The 18,962-nt window shown below is 37.3% G+C and overlaps 3 protein-coding genes across 4 annotated transcripts in view; 2 read left to right on the top strand and 1 right to left on the bottom strand.

Annotated features, from left to right (window-relative positions):
- Positions 1–4,759, top strand: part of LOC306846784 (protein tyrosine phosphatase type IVA 3-like) — a 30,059-nt gene extending 25,300 nt beyond the window's left edge. For both annotated transcript variants that reach the window (XM_079380392.1, XM_079380393.1), the window contains exons 5-6: positions 2,812–2,886; positions 3,246–4,759. In XM_079380392.1, coding sequence (XP_079236518.1) covers positions 2,812–2,886; positions 3,246–3,363 — 193 coding nt within the window. In that variant the 3' untranslated portion in view covers positions 3,364–4,759. The remainder of the gene's footprint in view (positions 1–2,811; positions 2,887–3,245) is intronic.
- A 4-nt stretch (positions 4,760–4,763) lies between these two features.
- LOC306847006 (uncharacterized protein) lies at positions 4,764–9,435 on the bottom strand (the record flags this gene model as incomplete). Its single annotated transcript, XM_079380740.1, has 5 exons — positions 4,764–6,097; positions 6,248–6,440; positions 6,531–8,205; positions 8,325–8,513; positions 9,204–9,435. The coding sequence occupies 5 exons, from the start codon at positions 9,433–9,435 to the stop codon at positions 5,927–5,929; spliced, it is 2,460 nt and encodes an 819-aa protein (XP_079236866.1). The 3' UTR covers positions 4,764–5,926.
- A 3,548-nt stretch (positions 9,436–12,983) lies between these two features.
- LOC306847409 (XK-related protein 8-like) lies at positions 12,984–18,703 on the top strand. The gene is made up of 3 exons (XM_079381340.1): positions 12,984–13,561; positions 15,674–15,861; positions 17,323–18,703. The coding sequence occupies exons 1-3, from the start codon at positions 13,224–13,226 to the stop codon at positions 18,066–18,068; spliced, it is 1,272 nt and encodes a 423-aa protein (XP_079237466.1). The 5' UTR covers positions 12,984–13,223; the 3' UTR covers positions 18,069–18,703.
- The last annotated feature ends 259 nt before the right edge of the window (positions 18,704–18,962 follow it).

Raw genomic sequence — 18,962 nt, 5'->3', positions numbered from 1 at the left:
GGTAAATGGGTTCATTTCTTGTCTGGTGGCCCATAAGTAAGCCCACCTCTGGTGCCCTGTTCGAGACCTTAATCTGGAAAAGAATGTGCTCTATAGAACATTATGCACCTCTGGCCTCCCAGGAGACCCGTCCTCTCTATTAACCATGGATGAAGTTGATAGTCCCCTATGGGCTGAGCGAGCGGTACCTCTTCAGAGGCTTTAAACGGTGCTCCGTCAAAATCAACAATCCCCAAAGTGCACTCACTCTGCTGCAGTCCCACTCTGTTTTAAGAGGCATCGGGGTGAGGGCCGAAGACAAAACAGGAAGTTGCTTTTTACGAGCATGTGTTATTACTGTCCTCCTCAAACGCGTGCTCTTTCCATGACCTTTATGCCAGACTGTCTATCCCACATGACTGGGATTTTTTTTAGCTATACATGATGCTCCCAGTTACCTAGTGGTTGTCCCATGACTAAACCACGAATGGGAAGCTGTTTTTACCATAACAAAATCAGTCATTCTCAAAAGCAATATTACACAACATAATGTACTATTGCAGTTAAAAATATGGAACAGCATGTCTCATAAGGAGCTTCTACGGATGATGTATTTATGCTCTCTGTTGGCGCACGTACGGCGAAACAAAACACCCCAAACGTCGGCTGTAAACCAGCGAGTGACGTTAAAAGGAGGAGGAGGGAGTCTGGCCTCGCTGCACTCATCTTTTGGGCAGTAAAACTCAGTCTCTGACGCACTTCATCCACTTCCAAAGGGAATTGGTCTCGACTTTTGAAAGAGTGCCAGTGTTTTTTTGGCCTGACTCGTTTATTTTCATCTAATTCAAATGGCTACGCTCTTTAGAGCTGGAGTTATGCTGTAGGATTTGACTGTCTTTACTGTATGGTGTATGTTTGAAAGGGAAGCTTTGAGGGTTAAGTATTAAAATTTGCTTTGCTGTCTAAATCGACCTGAATGATCCCTCAGTTGTGGCTTGTTAAGGAGAGGTGCTGCTACTTTTGTAAGATATCAGATTTAAGATTTTCCACTTGGCGGGCAATAAAGTGGAAGGAAAGATCTTGTGGACGTTAAAGGGGGGTGTCACATGCAGAGACGAGAATAAAGTAGAGATTCAAGGGTGGGCTCTTAATATGACTTGGGGAATAACAACCACCCAGAACGCCTAGAAACAGCACTAACAATTGTTTATTTTACACCACTCACTTTCTCTGAAATTGTTTTGTCTCACTTTGACTGAATCTTGACCTTTAGTATTGTGAAACATTAATTATTGTACGATGAATTAACTCATCATAATGCCTCTTTCCACTCTTTGTAAGATGTGGCATTGCTCCATTAATCTGTTTTTTACTGTACAGTTTCTAAGATCTATCTGAGGTCATGGAACAATTGAGCTTTTCTAATGAGCCAATAAAGTTATGTGTGTGTTAGAGTTGCCAGGTTTGATACCACAATGAAAGCTAATATGCTGTTAAACACTTTTTGTAATTAAATATTGACTACTATTGATAAAATATTCATATTAAAATAGATTTATTTAAATTTAATTTAAATGATTTAATTATTTATTTATACTATATTTAATATTTTATTATTTAAAGTAAATTCAAACTTCAAGCGTAGCATTTGCTTAAATCTAGGGTAGGCGATTTCAGAGAGGCTAGCAATAGCAAGCTAGCTTTGAAAGCAGAAGATCCCACCCTCCATGCAAATCACTCTCCAAAGCCACACCTCCTCCAAAACACAAGACCGTGCACAGGCAGACCAGAGTCTAACCAGCGACAACACTGTCAGATTACCTCATGTCTCATTCAAGTACCGAGACTTGCTACTGCCAATATATCCACAACATGCTGCTGTGAGCGTGTAAGAAATACTGCTGCTGCAAATATAACATGCATGAAATAACCCCCTATAGCAGTGATCCTCAAATCTGGCTCGCGAGATCCACTTTCCTGCAGAGTTTAGCTTCAACCCTGATAAAACTCACCTACCTGTGATTTTCTAATGATGCTGAAGACATTGATTAGCATGCTCAGGTGTGTTTGATTAGGGTTAGAGCTAAACTCTGCAGGAAAGTGGATCTTGCGAGCCAGATTTGAGTATCCCTGCCCTATAGCATACATGAATCACCTCGTAGCAGATCTATACAGGTGGAGCTGGGGAAGGTGGAGGGTTTCTGAAGCACGCTGCGAAACTGCTACAACATACACAAGTCATATATTTGAATGTTGAGCAGAGACCTCATTGGCTACCGATACAAGAGAGAACCAATCAGCTGTGCCATGTGATGATGTCATTAGTCAGACTGAGTTAGACCTATCGGACTGCGCCATCTAGAGTTTCGTGCCAGAACTCTGTATTTAGAGCACTTAACTTAGTGATTGCTATCGGGATGTGACTTTCAGCCAGCAGAGCAAAAAATGTTTTTGAACCAAATCACCTACCCTGCCTTTAATAGAAAAACACTTGAAAGCTGCATGACTTTTGTTTTAATTATTATTTGTATATCTAACACCACAAATATTAACAAACAGAATTAAAACAATGGCAAGTATTTTTTAATTTAGTAAACTTACATGCAATAGACAAATAAATACAATAAAACAAAGATGCAAATTAAGTGTTCAGTCCTTGAAATGTTTTATAGAGCACGAATGCAAAAAGTAAAAAAACCAGCTATTTTGACATTGCTAGTGTACTTGTCTAACAGCGTTTCTGTAAGATCTCTCACAAACATACAGCAGTCTGTTTAGGTCAGTGTCACTCCTCTCTCAAAATGTGTTTTTCTGTTGTTGTTTCTTCTGCAGAGCTCCAGTACTTGTGGCCGTGGCACTGATTGAAAGTGGGATGAAGTATGAAGATGCCATCCAGTTCATCAGACAGTGCGTACATGTCTCTCTTGACTTCTTTAAAAGAACCACAGACCTTGAGCTCTTGAGTCTTGACATCAACTGCTACATTCATACGAGTGGATCTTAAACGCTAGTTCTCAGTCGCTTGCGCTTGCCAGAGTGCCTTTTGATAGCAAAGCCAAGCTGAAAGCTTTCGACACTCAAAAGATTCACAATTAACCCTTTAAGCTCCATCCCTTTGTTTAGTTTTATTTTCAATGCTATTTTCAGCCCAGCATGGGCTGGAATGAAACGTGAGATTGCCAGCCATTTTTATGTGCCTGGTTTCATTCGGTTGGAACATGAGAAATGTAAATCAACACGCTAATGCTTATTTTCTGTGTTCACAGGAAGCGCAGGGGTGCAATAAACAGCAAGCAGCTGACGTATCTAGAGAAATATCGGCCCAAACAGAGACTGCGCTACAAACACCCGCACATTTTCAAGAACAAGTGCTGCATCATGTGACTGCACCCTAACCTGCTGTTCTGAACCGAGCTGAAGCTGACGGACTGGGCCACAACTGAGGCACTTTGCTGATTTTCTATTAAAATACGAACTGATTCGGTCTGGATGAAAACCCCACTGGTGCCTAAAGTCCTCCTCACTCAGACTGTGGTGCGGATACTGCCATGGCTTTTCTGAGACTTGCGGCTCAGAGCTCTAAACGGCTAGATACGGTGAAGGCGACCTTTGACCCTGCACCAGGACTGACACCCTAATCTTGCCTCAAATGATCGTGATTGTCTGAAAGAGCCAGACGGTGTGATAATGTGAATCGTGGATAAAATTTGTGCTCTTTCTCACTCTCTTTTCTTTCTACCGCTTTCCTGCTCTGCTTGGCCAGGAGTGTGATATTTAGATGACTGCGGTTCCTTTAACACGTTTAGTTTTCAGCACAAATCTTTTTACTGGTGACCTTTTCCATAATGCTTTTATGTTTTGTGAGCAAACGACGGTTAATTTGGACTAATGAAGGGCTCACGTGAAAGAGATTTCTATTCGGGTGAGTGCCAGACACTAAACGGTTTCTACATGAAGTCTGATGAATTTAACAATGGAAATGCTTATTATGTGTGTTTATGTGCTTAAATTCAAACCTTGTATTTGCTGATTTTAATGTGTAAGGACTGCAAGGTTCCTTGGAGGTGATCTGGGATACTTGTCCATTCAGGTCAACAGAGATAAGATGGTGAATAAAACAGCCCTATACGAATGAATAATGAGACGAGACTGTGGTTTAAAGTTGTTTTCTATGTTTTTTTAAGAACACACCTCCAGCTGCATAATACAAATAAAGGCTGTTGCAATCATGAATCAGGACTGTTTTTGTAATGTGGTGACCTCATAATGTGTAACAAGTTCATTGTTCAAATCAAAATATTGCCATACTGCCCTCTGCAGGACAAAGACTCCAAATGTTCTCGACCAGAGATGCCCAAATTACGAATGGCCAAAAATCTAACTTTCCTCTGTGGGCTGAAGGTGAAAGTATAAACTGTTTAATTAAAAGTTTAATTTTTAAATGCATTTTTTATTTTTTCCTTAAATGCAAAAATGCAACAACAAAAAAATGTGAAAACAAAATAATTACAAATAAAGATATGCTTCAATGGAATATTGTTTTTTATTTAACATGGGCAGATGAAAGGTCATCACAGGCCAAATTTGCACTACTATATTTGCATTAACATGTTTCTTTGGGGACCCAAAAACGGCATTGCTAAAACCTGCTTTTGGAACTTTTTTTAAAGGGTGAATACTGCTTAACATTCATTACATGCCAAACACAACCATTCTGTACTTAAAACACTCAGTTACATGTTTTCAATTCATTTGGAATGAAATAAAATTCAAAACATCTAAAAATCATTATACATATTTTCTCTTTATTTTAATACTTCTAGCAATAATTGTGTATACATTTCAAATACGAACGAGACTCTTGATGATCCATATGCTCTGGAACTACCCTGCTGATAATGTTCAGGATGGAAAGTCCTCTAAACACATAAATATGAGCTGATCTGTATAATGAAAAACAATCAAAAATATTAGATAAGGTCCTAGTTTACAATTCATTGACCGTCTAGCACATCAGTGCCTTTATAGTGACTTCATATGAAAAAGTGTGCCTACTTGGAATGAAATACAGCTGTCAAGTACTTTACTGACTGACTTAAAGGTTGAGAAGAATAGAGATCAAGAATATACTAGTTGCATCAAAGCAGAAAATATGAACATGTAGCCTGGACATTATAGCCAAGCAAAATTTTACTTACATAGTGGGGGAAAACGCCCCCCTACTATTTTTCCCAAAATAAAATAATGATTATATATATTTTTTTTAAGCTAAAGCTGTCTGTACTCTGAACAAAGCATGAATATTCATGCATGATTTCAGTGATTTGAGACGCTCTTTTTCTCGCGATAATGAGACCTAAAATAATTTTTGTAAATTTACACACCATAATATCAAGTCTAAACGAGTCTAAACAACTGAAACCGGGATATCTGTATGTATATATTGATAAAGATGTATATATTACATCTTTGTCTAAATGTGTTTCTCAAAAGTTGAATGTTTATAATCCACTGACATAAGCATTGTAGTAGAATTATTTTCCATCACCATGTCCCTATAGGGTCTCCGTATTACAGACCATACAACACAAATAACCAAATCTACTCAGTGATGCGCTTCCGATGAATGAACTGAGGTTCAGCGATAATTATAACAGTAGTGCAGTGGAACAAATGTAAATGAACCCATCTTCCTATGTTTATATGCAGGCCAGTGTTTCTGTTTCAGTTGCCAGAGTCCGTTCCTGATCCGAAGCCTCCAGAGTCCTCGCTTTTGTTTTACTTTTGTGTCATTTCAATAATCTGTTCTTGGGTTCATTTCCAAGCCATTATTCTACACATTACTTGTTGACACTGCCCATCAGCATTGAATTATGTGACTGATCTTCAGGGAACTGCCTGGTATGTTCCTGGTCGCCTTTGTGCGGTGCAGAGCTTTCAGGTGGATTTAAGGATAATTCACTGGACTGGCTCTGCTGGGTGCAGTTTGCGGTTGCCGAGGAGGAGATGGACACAAATCGGAGCTGAACCGCACAGGTGTCACTGTGAGCAGAGGCAGTGATACATGCCTTTGCACACATGATATGCCTGTCAGATGTAGGCCAAGCACTGCATTCACCTGTAGGAAGGACAACAGCAGAAAATAATTTACATGTTTTATATTATTATTTACATCTGTCATATTATTAATGTTGTTTACATTATTATAACATGACAAACTAGTGTTAGACTGAATGCTTGAAGGCCATTTTGTCTAATTCGTACTGACCTGTTGGTATAAATGGGCCGTCCGTGCGATGCACAGTCTGCGTGTTTCATCAGTGGAGGCTTGCTTGGCGTCCCAGATTTTGTTCTCACTCTGCTGGAAACGGTCAAATTTGCAGAGCTGAGAATGAACTTTTTTGAACTCCAGTCCATCCCTTAAATTTCTGGTCGCCATGAAATATCCATCGAGCGTCTTCCTGTATAATATATGAGCAAAAATTAGAAAATTGTAAGATGATTTACCACAAAACATATAATTAGCCTATAATCAAACATGTTTTTCTTACCTTAATTGCTTCATTTGGACATGTTTGATGTATCTCCGTAAAAGACATCCAAGACGCAGCTCAACACTCTTAAGTGTCTGATTGACGGTTCCTCTGCACAGGTTGTACATTTCAGAGGAAATGTTGTTATTTTGAAAAGCTCGATCCAGCTGCTGGAGGTTGTTTTCTTGAGCTTTGATGTCAATTACGAATGATGTGTCTTTCATGCTTGCATGGAGAAGTTTATCACCGTCCTCCACACTGTTCTTCATGTACTGCTCCACAATGCTGCCCAAGACTGCAGAATTATATTTGCGAGTCTCTGGCTTGCCAGACTTCTGAAGTGATGGCTTTACTTGAGTCTGAATTTTGGGCAATTTCACAGACGAGGAAGGACGGGTGTGGACAGAAGACGGACTCTGGTGTTCTTCCACTAGCATAGCATAAACGTTTGTCTCCTCTACAGACTGTGAAATCTGAGGAAGAGCTGAAGATCTGATGGGGGAAGGACGATGGAAGCTACGAGGAAATGGACTTTGGAGGTCTTTCTGAACCATTGTCTCTTCAAATGATGTCTCTATTCTCTCCATTGTCTCAGTATCAACTTTTGTTTCCTCCACAGACTGCAAAATCTGAGGAAGAGCTGAAGATCTGATGGGGGAAGGACGATGGAAGCTATGAGGAAGTGGACTTTGGAGGTCTTTCTGAGCCATCGTCTCTTCAAATGATGTCTCTGTTCTCTCCAGTGTCTCAGTATCAACTTTTGTTTCCTCCACAGACTGCAAAATCTGAGGAAGAGCAGAAGATTTGATGGGGGAAGGACGATGGAAGCTACGAGGAAATGGACTTTGGAGGTCTTTCTGAGCCATCGTCTCTTCAAATGATGTCTCTGTTCTCTCCATTGTCTCAGTATAAACTTTTGGTTCCTCCACAGACTGTAAAATCTGAGGACGAGCAGAAGATCTGATGGGGGAAGGACGATGGAAGTTCTGAGGAGATGGACTCTGGAGGTCTTTCTGAACCATCGTGTCTTCAAATGATGTCTCAGCATCATCTTGGGTCTCTTCAAATGATGTAACGTTTGCCTTTTGCTCTATGGTAACTTTTGTTTCCTCGACAGATCGTGTGGTCTTGGGCAGAGCAAAAGTTCTGGCAGGGGCAGGAGGAAACGGGCCATCAGCAGATGGACTCTGGAGGTCTTTTGGAGCTGTGTATGATGTTGCCACTGGTCTTTCTAGTGGCAACACTTCAACATTTGTCTCCCGTACAGGCTCTTTGACCTGAGGGAAAGCAAAATCATCTGCCTTAGGTTTCACAGGAAAGGCAGGCAATTTTTGCACCTTCTGCTGCTGAACTGCAGATCCATTTTGGTGCACAGGAGAAACAAAGACGTCTCTGTTCACATCTTGAGCCACCTTGCTCTCTTTCTGAGGTGTCTTGAGAGTCTTCATTTCCAAACAGTGATCTTGAAAAGCCTTGTTGAGGTTTTCAATGGTCGCTGCTGATAGTTTTATTGCCTTGCTCGTGGATGGACTGCAGGAGGTTGATTTGGTGATGCTATTCAACACGTTGATCAGGTTTGATGAATACGTTAATGCAGCGGTTGAATTCGCCTTCAATTCTGCTGCCGTGGGACAAGACGGCAGAGACTGGATGCTTTTAACTACTTTGGCATCCAGATCTTTTCCTGGTTTACCTGAAAACAAACACATTTTACACTGTAAGCTATACCTTGACACAGCATTTTAGATCACATTGCAACCAAAGCGATTCAAATATGCTTTTTAATGAATGATGGTGTGTACGTTAATTTACCTTTTGTCTTTACGGTCAGAACTTTTTTAGATGCAACCTCCTGTATTTTTCTGAAGTTCTCTCGAAGGCGGCTCACGTTGTATGCCATATTGGCCTGGAACTCATCAACAGTCTTCTGCAAGTCCTCCAGCCACTCCATGCTGACCATGGATTTCTCCACTTTTTCAATTTCCCATTGTAGCGATTCCTCTGTAAGAAGTAAAGCGTAAGTATCATTAACTGTTAAGTACAATTAGATTATATTAAAAAGCACATCAATATTTGGGTTAGGGCAGCACAATTAATCAAAATAACACTGAAATCGTGAATTGGCTTGTTGCTATACAGTGCTTTAGAGTACATCTGTAAATGCATTAGGCACCATCCATCTTCCCTGAAACTCTTATCAACAAAAGAGAAGTTTTAAGGGCTCTCTGTCTGTACAGCTTTCTGTCAAAAATTAAGCATTAAGGTTGATTGTTTAATGTTTGAAAATGAAGAAATAAGCCATGAATATTATTACTGATTTTATAGTTTTAAACACTAAAATTAATATTTCTTCAATTATTTTTTTATTTTACTAGCATTTTTTTCTAATATAATAACACTAATTTCATATTAGACTATATAACAATTATAATAATGCATAATTATTAGTATTATTTTTATAGCCATGATATGTAATCACAACATTTTGTCCAAATTTTGCTGCCCAACAAAAAAAGCACAGCAATCATACAATATGAGTGTCTGATTCATTCTTTTATTTTATTTTTTTGTGAGGGCTTTAAGTATCAGGCCAATTAAAGGCCATTAACTTGACCACTCTATTCGACTCCCTGGCCAGCGCTCTGAGTACTGAACTACATGCATAAATGTATAACTAAAAACATTACTAACGTATAGAGTTAAATCGCTCCAGCAGAGACTGAAACTCCTCCTGGCGCTCTTGGGCTCTGTACTGAAGGTCTGAGATTTTGTTCAGCAGCAGTAGATGTTTCACAAGACTGTCAGTGGGACTGGAGGAAACTTCCTCATCGGATGAGTCCAGAGATGTGTTCCTCATTTCATCCACAACTGAGGATGATGATGATGATGATGAAGAAGATGGTGTGTTTTTGTTAAAAGCCATCTCTAATCCTATATGAGAACTCTTCATATAAGACTTTCAACAATTCTCGTTTACACAGTTCTGAGAGTGTTCACAGATCTCTCGTGAGCTGTTTGTTATTAACAAACTGAATTTATGTTTTTTTTATGAATTGTCGTACTCGTTCAGATAGATGTTCACTCAGTGCTGACTGATATTACTCGCATAGCAAGCGACAATTAAATAATGTTCCAATTCCAAATCATGTTTTATAGTGGCCCAGTGTGACGTCATAATCGAACGTTCCATAGTGACGGGTCTGAGTTACCATGGAAACCGGGGGCGCGAAACATCTCCCTCCTTTTTTCACTCGAACCCTGTGAACAGAGCAGACGTTAGGTTGCTATGTATACAACTTTTATATGAAAAGTATGCAACTGAAATATTTGATTTATTTTTATAAATCAATTCTTCCTGTTCGTGCTGCGCTTCCTTTGACCAGCAGTCGCGGAAAAATGACAGAATAGGCACTATCTGTATACAAATTAAATGACAATATCCTTTATTCTACATTTTAAACCAAGGCAGGTTCATTTTTCATTTATTGTATGAGAATGTGCACAAATTAAAATTGTGTTAAAATAATTTACTTTAAGAAGTGAGAGGACTACGTAGTGAGAAGATAAAGTTGGCTTTATTAAAATTTAGGGACCGTCTCTAAAGTTACATGCGATGTTGGTATACACTTTTCTAACTTCAATAGCATTTGAGGAGAATGACTTACAACCATAAAACAAATGTAAAGTTTTCATTTAGGTGTCAATTGCACAATGCACACGTTATACGCCATCGTTTACTATGGATTTACTGTAGTAACATTAACTGCACCATGGTATTGTGGCAGAAATGTGGGGCATTTGCGTTTGAGCCCATTCGGTACTGAAAAAATAGAATTTTGTAACCAATGATTTACAGTTTATTTTAATAAATATTAAAAATGTATAAGGTGTGCATTGTAATTGACACCTAAATTAACACTTTACATTTATTTTTATGGCTGTAAGTCATTCTCCTCAAATGCTATTGACGTTAGAATAGTGTATACCAATATCGCATGTAACTTTAGAGACGGTCCCTAAATTTGCCAATCGAACGTCCAACGTCAAGCCAACTTTATGCTAGTTCATTACATGGCTGTATCGGTGACAGTGAATATCATAGACAAATTTAAACAAATGCAAGCGATGAAAATTTAATTCAAAGACAGAAGAATGAAATGTACCAAAATAATTTAAAAAGCTTAAGTGGGCTAACTGAAGAGGTAAAATACATATTATATAATTAAATGCATAGCCTATATTTCATATGCAAATATGCATACAAGTCTAGCTAAAATTATCCAAATAAAATTTTAAAGAGTAAACAGAATCAAAACGTTTGTTATTAGGGCATTTTATGGGAATCCCACAGCTGTAAACTATGTCTGGATGAGGGGAAAATTAGATATCAAACAGTAAAAAATAAATAAATAAATAAATATATATATATATATATATATATATATATTATTTTTATTTTTTTCAGATATATACTCAAGTAAATAATCTTCTTAAATTAATGTGAACAATACTCTGATCTACAATATAGCTATATGCTTCAGAGGAAGCATATAGCTAAAGACATTGCAGATGCCTCTCAATGCTAGAATATGACTCTTAAATTGATTTCAAGTGACCAAAATGTTGAGGTGTTCAGACAGAGACTTGCAGACATAGTATCATAATTAACATTCATACATGAATAATAGACCTGCCCTGGGTGTTTACAGATGCATCTGAACACACTTTCTCATCTAGGAAAGAGAAAGACCCGTCCTCTAAGGCAGTTCTTCTGGCTGTCCTTAGTATCTCTCTGCTCGTGGCTCTGCTGGCTCTGTGTGTTCTTGTAAAATATGAACAATTTCCCTTGTAATCTAAGTTTGTCCTCTTACAGACCTTAAAACTTGACAAATTATTTAAATTTATGAGACTGCTTTACGTGAAGTTTTTTTTATTCAACTTCACAAGGCTAAAAGTGCCCCTAGTTCCAGAAATGCCCTTATATTTATATCTGTCATATGGAAGTGATTCAGTAAAGTATTGTGTTTACACTCTAACTTCAGCTTTTACTTCATTTCCTCACTGAAGAAGAGCTGAGAGCAGATAGTGTACAGAGAGAGTGATCATCATAAACAACAGAGAGAAACAAGTGAGTAAAAGAGAAAAAAGTAATCACTTAACAGCTGTCACCCTTCGTATCTCACCGTGATTCTATTTGAATTCACTGCACACTGAATCTACATCTTCTCTACACTTTGTTATAATAAATGCCTGCTTTCATGATCTGTGCTGTGAGGAGCATTGATGGGTCAATTATGAAGGTCTACTACAGTACAACACTGCTCTCTAATGGTCAGAAACAAATATGCATTATTATTAAAACTTTTAAAACCACTCCAAAGCACTTTCACATAAGTGCTAAAAAAGTAACTACATCCAGGCTCTAATAATTGTAGTGTAGTCTACAGAATCATTTTTATATTTATATATATATATATATATATATATATGTATGTATTTTGCATTTTCTACAAAAATATTTAGCAATTTCTGAGTAAAAGTGTATTCATGAAATTAACAATCTGCAAAGAAAAAAAACTGAATCTATTTGTATTTAAATTTATTTTAATATGGTAATGCAACAATTTTTTTTTTTTTTTTTTTAAATTTAGTTTTTTTTTTTATTGCAATTGAACAATCAAATAACAAATAATAATACACTTGAACATCCATAACAATGAAATGACAGTGGATGACAAAAACATAAGGAAGACAATAGAAACATTTTAAGTAGTCCTACAAAGAAAAAAGACATATTAATCCAAATACACTTCGCTCAACAAAATGTCATATAATTTCAAAAATTTGACACTTTTTTTGTTGTTAATTTTTTTCATCGTCTTAATTAAGTAGTTAAAGTCACACAAAAAATTATATAATTTGGGTACTTTAAGAGAAAACTTACACTTATGGATTAAATATTTTGCTAATAAAATAAATATGTTTACAATATATTCTGTTTTATGATTACAATGAGAAAAATAACAAATTACATCATACAATACAAATTCAATATCTAATTTTAGTTTTGAAACAAGGAGATTTGACAAATCCAACCAAAATTCTTTAACAAGGGAGCAATTAAAAAACAGATGATCAATTGACTCAATACTACTTTTACAGAAATTACAATTCAAGTTATCATTACCAAATTTAGATGTGAGTTTGTTGGTGGGGTAAATATTATGTAAAATTCTTAAGTGTAATTCTTTCACCTTGTTGGGGATACAAAATTTTTAAGGTAAAAGCCATGCTTTTTTCCAATTAATATTATCTATCAAAGAATTCCAAAAAAAATTCCCCCTCGGGGTAATTCGTTTTCTTGACTGAAACACATTTCTTAAAATTTTATTATTACATTTTGGGTCGTAAATACTCTTATCTTCAATCATAACTTTCTGTTCACTATGGTAATGCAACTATTTCCACGTTACCGGCCGTGTGTGACGTCATGCGGGCGTGACTTAAGTCTCTGAAAGTTTGTGACTTTCACGCGCTAGAAAATGTCACCGCGTTTCTGCTCAGAAGAGACGCGTTTTCTCGTGGAGTTCTCGTTTACATAAATAAACAGTTAAGTGAAGATTAAATGGTTCCTGGAATGTTCTGTAGTTTAATTGCACCCGTAAGTGTGCTAACGGTACGCGGCTACATGCATGCATTGAAGCTCATCCAATGATGAACTGCGCGACGTTTCCCAAGTATTCCTGGCTGGACTTGTTCTTCACGCTCATCGGCGCGTGCACGTTTCTGTTCGACATTGGCTCGGATCTGTGGGTGGCGAAGGAGCTGTACATGCGTGGAGAGTTCATGTGGTTCGGGGTTTTGCTGGGCTTCATGCTCCTGCCATCTGTCGTCGTTCAGCTCTTCAGCTGGTTTTGGCTGCAGTATGATCGCGAGCTGAAGGACTTTGAATCTCAAGCGTCCTCCGGGAACGTGGTTTTATTCAGTGGAGCGAAAAGAGTAAAATTGTTGCTTTTTCTGCATGTGTGTCAGCTGGGCTTCTTCATCAGGTGAGACTGCAGCTACTTCACGAGAGTGTTACAAAACTTGATTTACCCACGTATTAACCAAAAAGAAGATGAAAACATTTCAATTAAGTGTTTAAATAAAATAGAAATTAACTTAAAAATAAATCAAGTTAAGTGCAAGAGTACATTTTTTTATGTTTGTTTATATTTATTTAAAAACTCAGATAAATCTATAAAACTGTATTATTTTTTTTGTCGCTGAATCTGGGACATTCCTATTATGTAATAGTCATACTATCATTTATCTACTGCCCGATAACGGCGTGCACCAGCTGGTGCATAGTGACTTTTATTATGTAGCCCAAGTAGTGAGCTGATTTTCTTTCCTTTGAATAAATTTTTTTTTTGGTCAAAACACACACAAAAAATCTTTAGATTTGCATCCTTAAATGCAAATTCTTAGATCTAGAGCCTACTTAAAAATATAAAAAAATAAACCTTGGCAGTATCAAAGTTCAGTGATGTATTGGATGATAGTATTGTGGAACCTGAATGAGCTTATATATTAATTTGCTTTCACATAATATGGTACTAAAATGGACTAGAAACACACGGTAATGCGATGACCACATAAGTTATGTTGACATTTCCCCTGATTTCCTTATACATGTTGCTCTGATTATGTCACACTGATATATATTGTTTATTTTAACATATTGTGACCCTGGAGCACAAAACCAGTCATAAGTAGCACGGGTATATTTGTAGCAATAGCCAAAGGTTAGAGAGTCGGGCTTGCAACATTCTTTTATTACAAAAATCATTAGGATATTGAGTAAAGATCATGTTCCATGAAGAGATTTTGGAAATATGTCACAACTTAATTTTTGATTAGTAATATGCAATGCTAAGAACTTTATTTGGACAACTTTAAAGGCAATTTTCTCAATATTAAATTTTTTTTGCACCCTCAGATTCTCTGAATTTCTCCTCTTCATCAAGGTAGGCAGGCTCATTGTTGTTGGAGATGAGGCCCATCACCACTGTATCATCCCCAAACTTGATGATAGAAGTGGAGCTCTGAGGCCACACTGTGCTTATGAGGCTCCTGTACTCTGGGTGATAGAGTTGGCTTGGATGTTTTTGATAAGTCTCTCAAAGACCTTCATAATTAACAATGCGAATGCCTAAATAGTCATTTAAGCAAAAGAGCTTGTTGTTTTTTTTGGCACAGGAACAATGATAGATTTTTTTAAAGCATGTGGGCACCACTGACTGAGCAAAGGACTAAAGATGGATGTAAAGAAGCCAGCCAGCTGATCAGCACATGATCTCAATACATGACCAGGAATGCTGTCTGGGTTGGCAGATTTCCTGAGGTTTGCATGCATTACGAACCTCGTCCTCTGATATGGTCATCATGCGCTCATCACTGACGTAGCTGTTCCCTTCCTCAGTGTTGACAGACTGTCGGTAACACCAGAACAGTTTGTCTCGAAGCGCGTGTAAAAGATGTTCAGCTCGTTGGCTAAATAAGAGTATGCTCTCACCGCAGTGGATGGTTTACTTCTGTAATCGCTACTCAGTCATTCAGTTGGAAATGACTCACTCACACTTTGTACTGTTGTTTAGCAGCTGTCACTGCCGGCCAGAGAGCATAACACTCTTTGTTATAGCTCATGTCTCCCGACAAGACTGCTGTGCCATCTCTATTGCCTAAGCTTGTTTGCTAGTTTAACAGATCTTCCAGCCTCACTGTAGCTGGTTTAGCTGTCTGGTTTTGGAAGGGTTTTGATCGCTTCTTTAGCTGGTCAGGCTTGTAAAAGAGTTGACAAACCAGCTAAACACCAGCTTGATTATCTTAAACCAGATATGTACAGCTTAAACCAGTTAAATGGCACAGGCTGGTTTTAGCTGTTCTTTCTTTCCTCCAGCGTGGCTTTAAGGTCGAGCTGTCATAGACGGCTGACTATTTCAGAAAAAATACTATGGTATTATTTAAAAACCATTGTGTTACTATTGTACAATGTACAAATAAAAGAAAACAAAACACTGCAGTACCATGGTACCCTATTGTATATATTTGTTTGGGTAAAATTGCTATTGTGTATATTCATATTTGGATAATATCGTGATTATTTTTTTTTTCCATAGGCACATATCAGCTATCTGGCAGGGCTTTCGTGTGTGGTGGCGAAAGGGGTGTGGGTCTGAGTATGCAGTTTATCTGACCCATGACCTTAGCATGCTGCGGCTCATTGAGACGTTCTGTGAGAGCGCACCACAGCTTACCCTCATGATGTACATCATGCTGCGCAGCAACCACGCAAGACTGGTCCAATGTGGGTAACCACTCCACTTCTACTCTAATGATGCGTATTACCACTTCATTATAAAACATATGACATTCAATCAGCTCAAAAGATGACCTTCCACATGAGATTCATCCATTGTTTGCTAATACCATAATTTACATCAAACCTAAAAAAAAACGTCCTCCAAATTATGTCCAATTTCCTCTTGACAGTTAGTGGTAAAAGCATTTCCTCTTAGTTGAAAGTCAGTTTTTTTCCAGTCTGATGTGAGAACATTGACTCACAGGAACTGTAGTAATGTGTGATTATCTGACCCACTTTAAGGCAGGTTTGAGAGTGTACCAATCTAGCTGATGTGTGTAGGGTGGGGGAGCAAAATGTCAGAGTGACAGTTGTCCTAGTATCACAGTGAAGAAAAAAGCCTCATTAAAAAAGGGATTCTTGAAATGAAAACCTTAAGAAGTTTAGCAGATTCTTTTAGTATTATTTGAATAAAACTGCCTCACTGCATGTTAGTATTTGAAAAACATTAGTACCAATACAAATACTATTTTGTCCACCAAATCAAAGTCATGTGGTGAGACTAACAGTCAACCAACACGCAGGAAAAAACCCTGGTCTCATAGACCCTCAAGACTGTATATCGGATCTAAAAACGTTAGTTATTTCAAGGATGTAGCATTTGGTGCGACTCCAAAAACATTGTAAAAAAAAAAAATTTTTAATGTATTTTTAAAGTAAACTCGCTTGTTCAAGCTGTTTTTTATTTAATTATTATATTTTTTTCCTATTTATTTTTCCTTCATGGTTATACTGTCTTTTAAAAGTTAATGAGCTTATTTATGTTTCTATAATTAGTATTTATATACTATGAAAGTATTTATTCATATTTTGAATTAACCTTTGTTTTCAAATATTTTATTGTAGTTATATATATATATATATATATATATATATATATATATAATTTTTTTTTTTTTTTGTAATTTTAGCAGTTAAACTTATTTAACAATTTTCTGTTAGAACATGTTATTTGTTTTATTTAATTTAATTTTAAGTCAAATTTATTTGTAGAGTGCTTTTCACAATACACATCATTTCAAATCATCTTTACAGAAAATCGTCATGTTCAAAAAAAATTTATATCTTCTTGCCTTATAGTCACATTTTACTGATTAGAGCTGGGGGATAATGTAGTGTACATCTAATAATATGGTTATGATAATAATATAGTTAATATCGTTGCAATGATACAAGCAATCAAGCGGTTACGAAATATCACCCTCTGTGAGAATATGTATGTATGCAAGTTCTCTCACATTTTCTCTGGATATATCTAACTTGTATAAAGAGCTGGGTGATCAGGTTAATTTCTGTTAATGTTATTGTGCGTTTCATGTTTTCGCATTGCCTGCAATCTATGATTCAGGATTAGAGAAGTAGAAAGTAAAGAAACTGAAATATGGCACTGATGTTTCTGTTCTGCAGATGTGAGTGTGGGCGCCTCCACTACCTCTATAGCCTGGATGGTGGTGGATTACCATCGGTCACTTCGTTCATTTCTTCCCGACAAGGACAAGCAAGGTTGGTTGTCATCTGTGGTCTATTTTTTCTGGAACCTTTTTCTGATTGGTCCACGTGTGGCTGCGGTTGCTCTCTTTGCATCCGTGTTGCCCTGCTTCATCGCAGCACACTTCCTGCCTCTGTGGGCCGTATTTGTGATATGGGCCTGGAGGCAGGGCACTGATTTCATGGACAGCCCAGCAGGGGAACGGCTCTACCGGGCCACCATAGGGCTCATCTGGTACTTCAGCTGGTTTAACGTGGCTGAAGGAGACACCAGAGGCAGGAGTCTGATCTACCACACGTTTATAATCATAGACACCAGCATCCTGTTGACCACATGGTGGTTGTACCGAGATGCAGAGATGACCCAGTCGTACGCCTTCAGTCTGATAATCTCCATCCCGCTTTGTTATGTATTGGGCCTGTTTATAAAAGTTCTCTACTATTGCTGTTTTCACCCCAAACTGTGGCGGCCTGCAGATTTGGGAAAAGCTACATATGATGTAACGGATGGAGTGGAGGCGCCTGTGGATGTTCAGGCTGACGGTGCTTCTGTTCAAACCATTAACAAGAGGATGGGGCGACTTGCTGCTAACTTCTACACAACAAACACCTCGTCTGCAGTTAAAACAAATGAATGTGAAACAACTAATGCATCAGTACTGTAAAAATCAGTGGTGTTTAGCTTGTTTGATTGTTACAGATACGTTGTTATTATATTTGTAAATTCTTGTACATAGCGTTGTTGCAAATTATGTTTTTTGGATAATGTTACTGTTAATCTGAAGTCCTCAGTTTTGTTTGTATTAAAAAAACAGCTCGCCCAAAATAAAAATAAAAAGTATCATCTTTTGCTCATCTTGACTTTCCACATCTGTAAGAATTTTCTGTTTCTTCCATGGAACACAAAAGGAGACGTTGGGTGGGCTGGCAAACTCCAAAAAGGACAAAGCGTGTTCTTTGTGATATGAGAAATATAAATATGTAAAGTCATGTATGTATGTGTGTGTGTGTGTGTGAATTAGCCATGGTGTCAAAACTAAAAAAAAAAAAATATTCTATATAAATATATATCTGTCAGAAAATTGTTTTTAGAAAGCTAATGTAATTTAGTCAGAATTTGAAATCATTAATAATGGGATCAAACAAAAATCATCTAATAATCAAGGTAAAACTTCAACCCATCCTATAATCTTTAATTCTTAAATGCATAGTTCATCTAAAAATGAAAATTCCAAATGAATGTTCCAAACCTGTATGACTTTCTTTCCCTTGCAGAACAAAAAAGTCTAGAAATGTCTTACCTATTGTTTTTTGTTTATTTATTGTTTCTTTAAAATATTGTCTGTGTTCCACAGATTAAATAAATTCATACAGGTTGAATTTCAACAACGTGAAGGTTAGTAAAAGATGACACTAGATTAAATGTTTGGGGTGAACTATCTCTTGGTTCAGGATTTATCCCATTAGGATTTATTTTAAATTCTAAATTATTGGATTTTCCAATTATATTGTCATTCCTTAAGTGTTTTTTTTTAACAAAAGTATGTTGGTACTTAAGC

The sequence above is a fragment of the Barbus barbus genome (assembly GCF_936440315.1).
Source record: "Barbus barbus genome assembly, chromosome: 27".
Lineage (NCBI taxonomy): Eukaryota > Metazoa > Chordata > Actinopteri > Cypriniformes > Cyprinidae > Barbus > Barbus barbus.
Note: the sequence above shows the minus strand (reverse complement) of the source record. Positions and strands in the feature narration are given on the sequence as shown.

What these genes read in the sequence shown, in the direction of transcription:
- LOC306847409 (XM_079381340.1), top strand. Translation starts at nt 13,224, where the DNA reads ATGATGAACTGCGCGACGTTTCCCAAGTATTCCTGGCTGGACTTGTTC. An exon ending in CAGCTGGGCTTCTTCATCAG is followed by an intron (nt 13,562 to 15,673) that starts GTGAGACTGCAG and finishes TTTTTTCCATAG; the next exon opens with GCACATATCAGCTATCTGGC. An exon ending in CCACGCAAGACTGGTCCAAT is followed by an intron (nt 15,862 to 17,322) that starts GTGGGTAACCAC and finishes TCTGTTCTGCAG; the next exon opens with ATGTGAGTGTGGGCGCCTCC.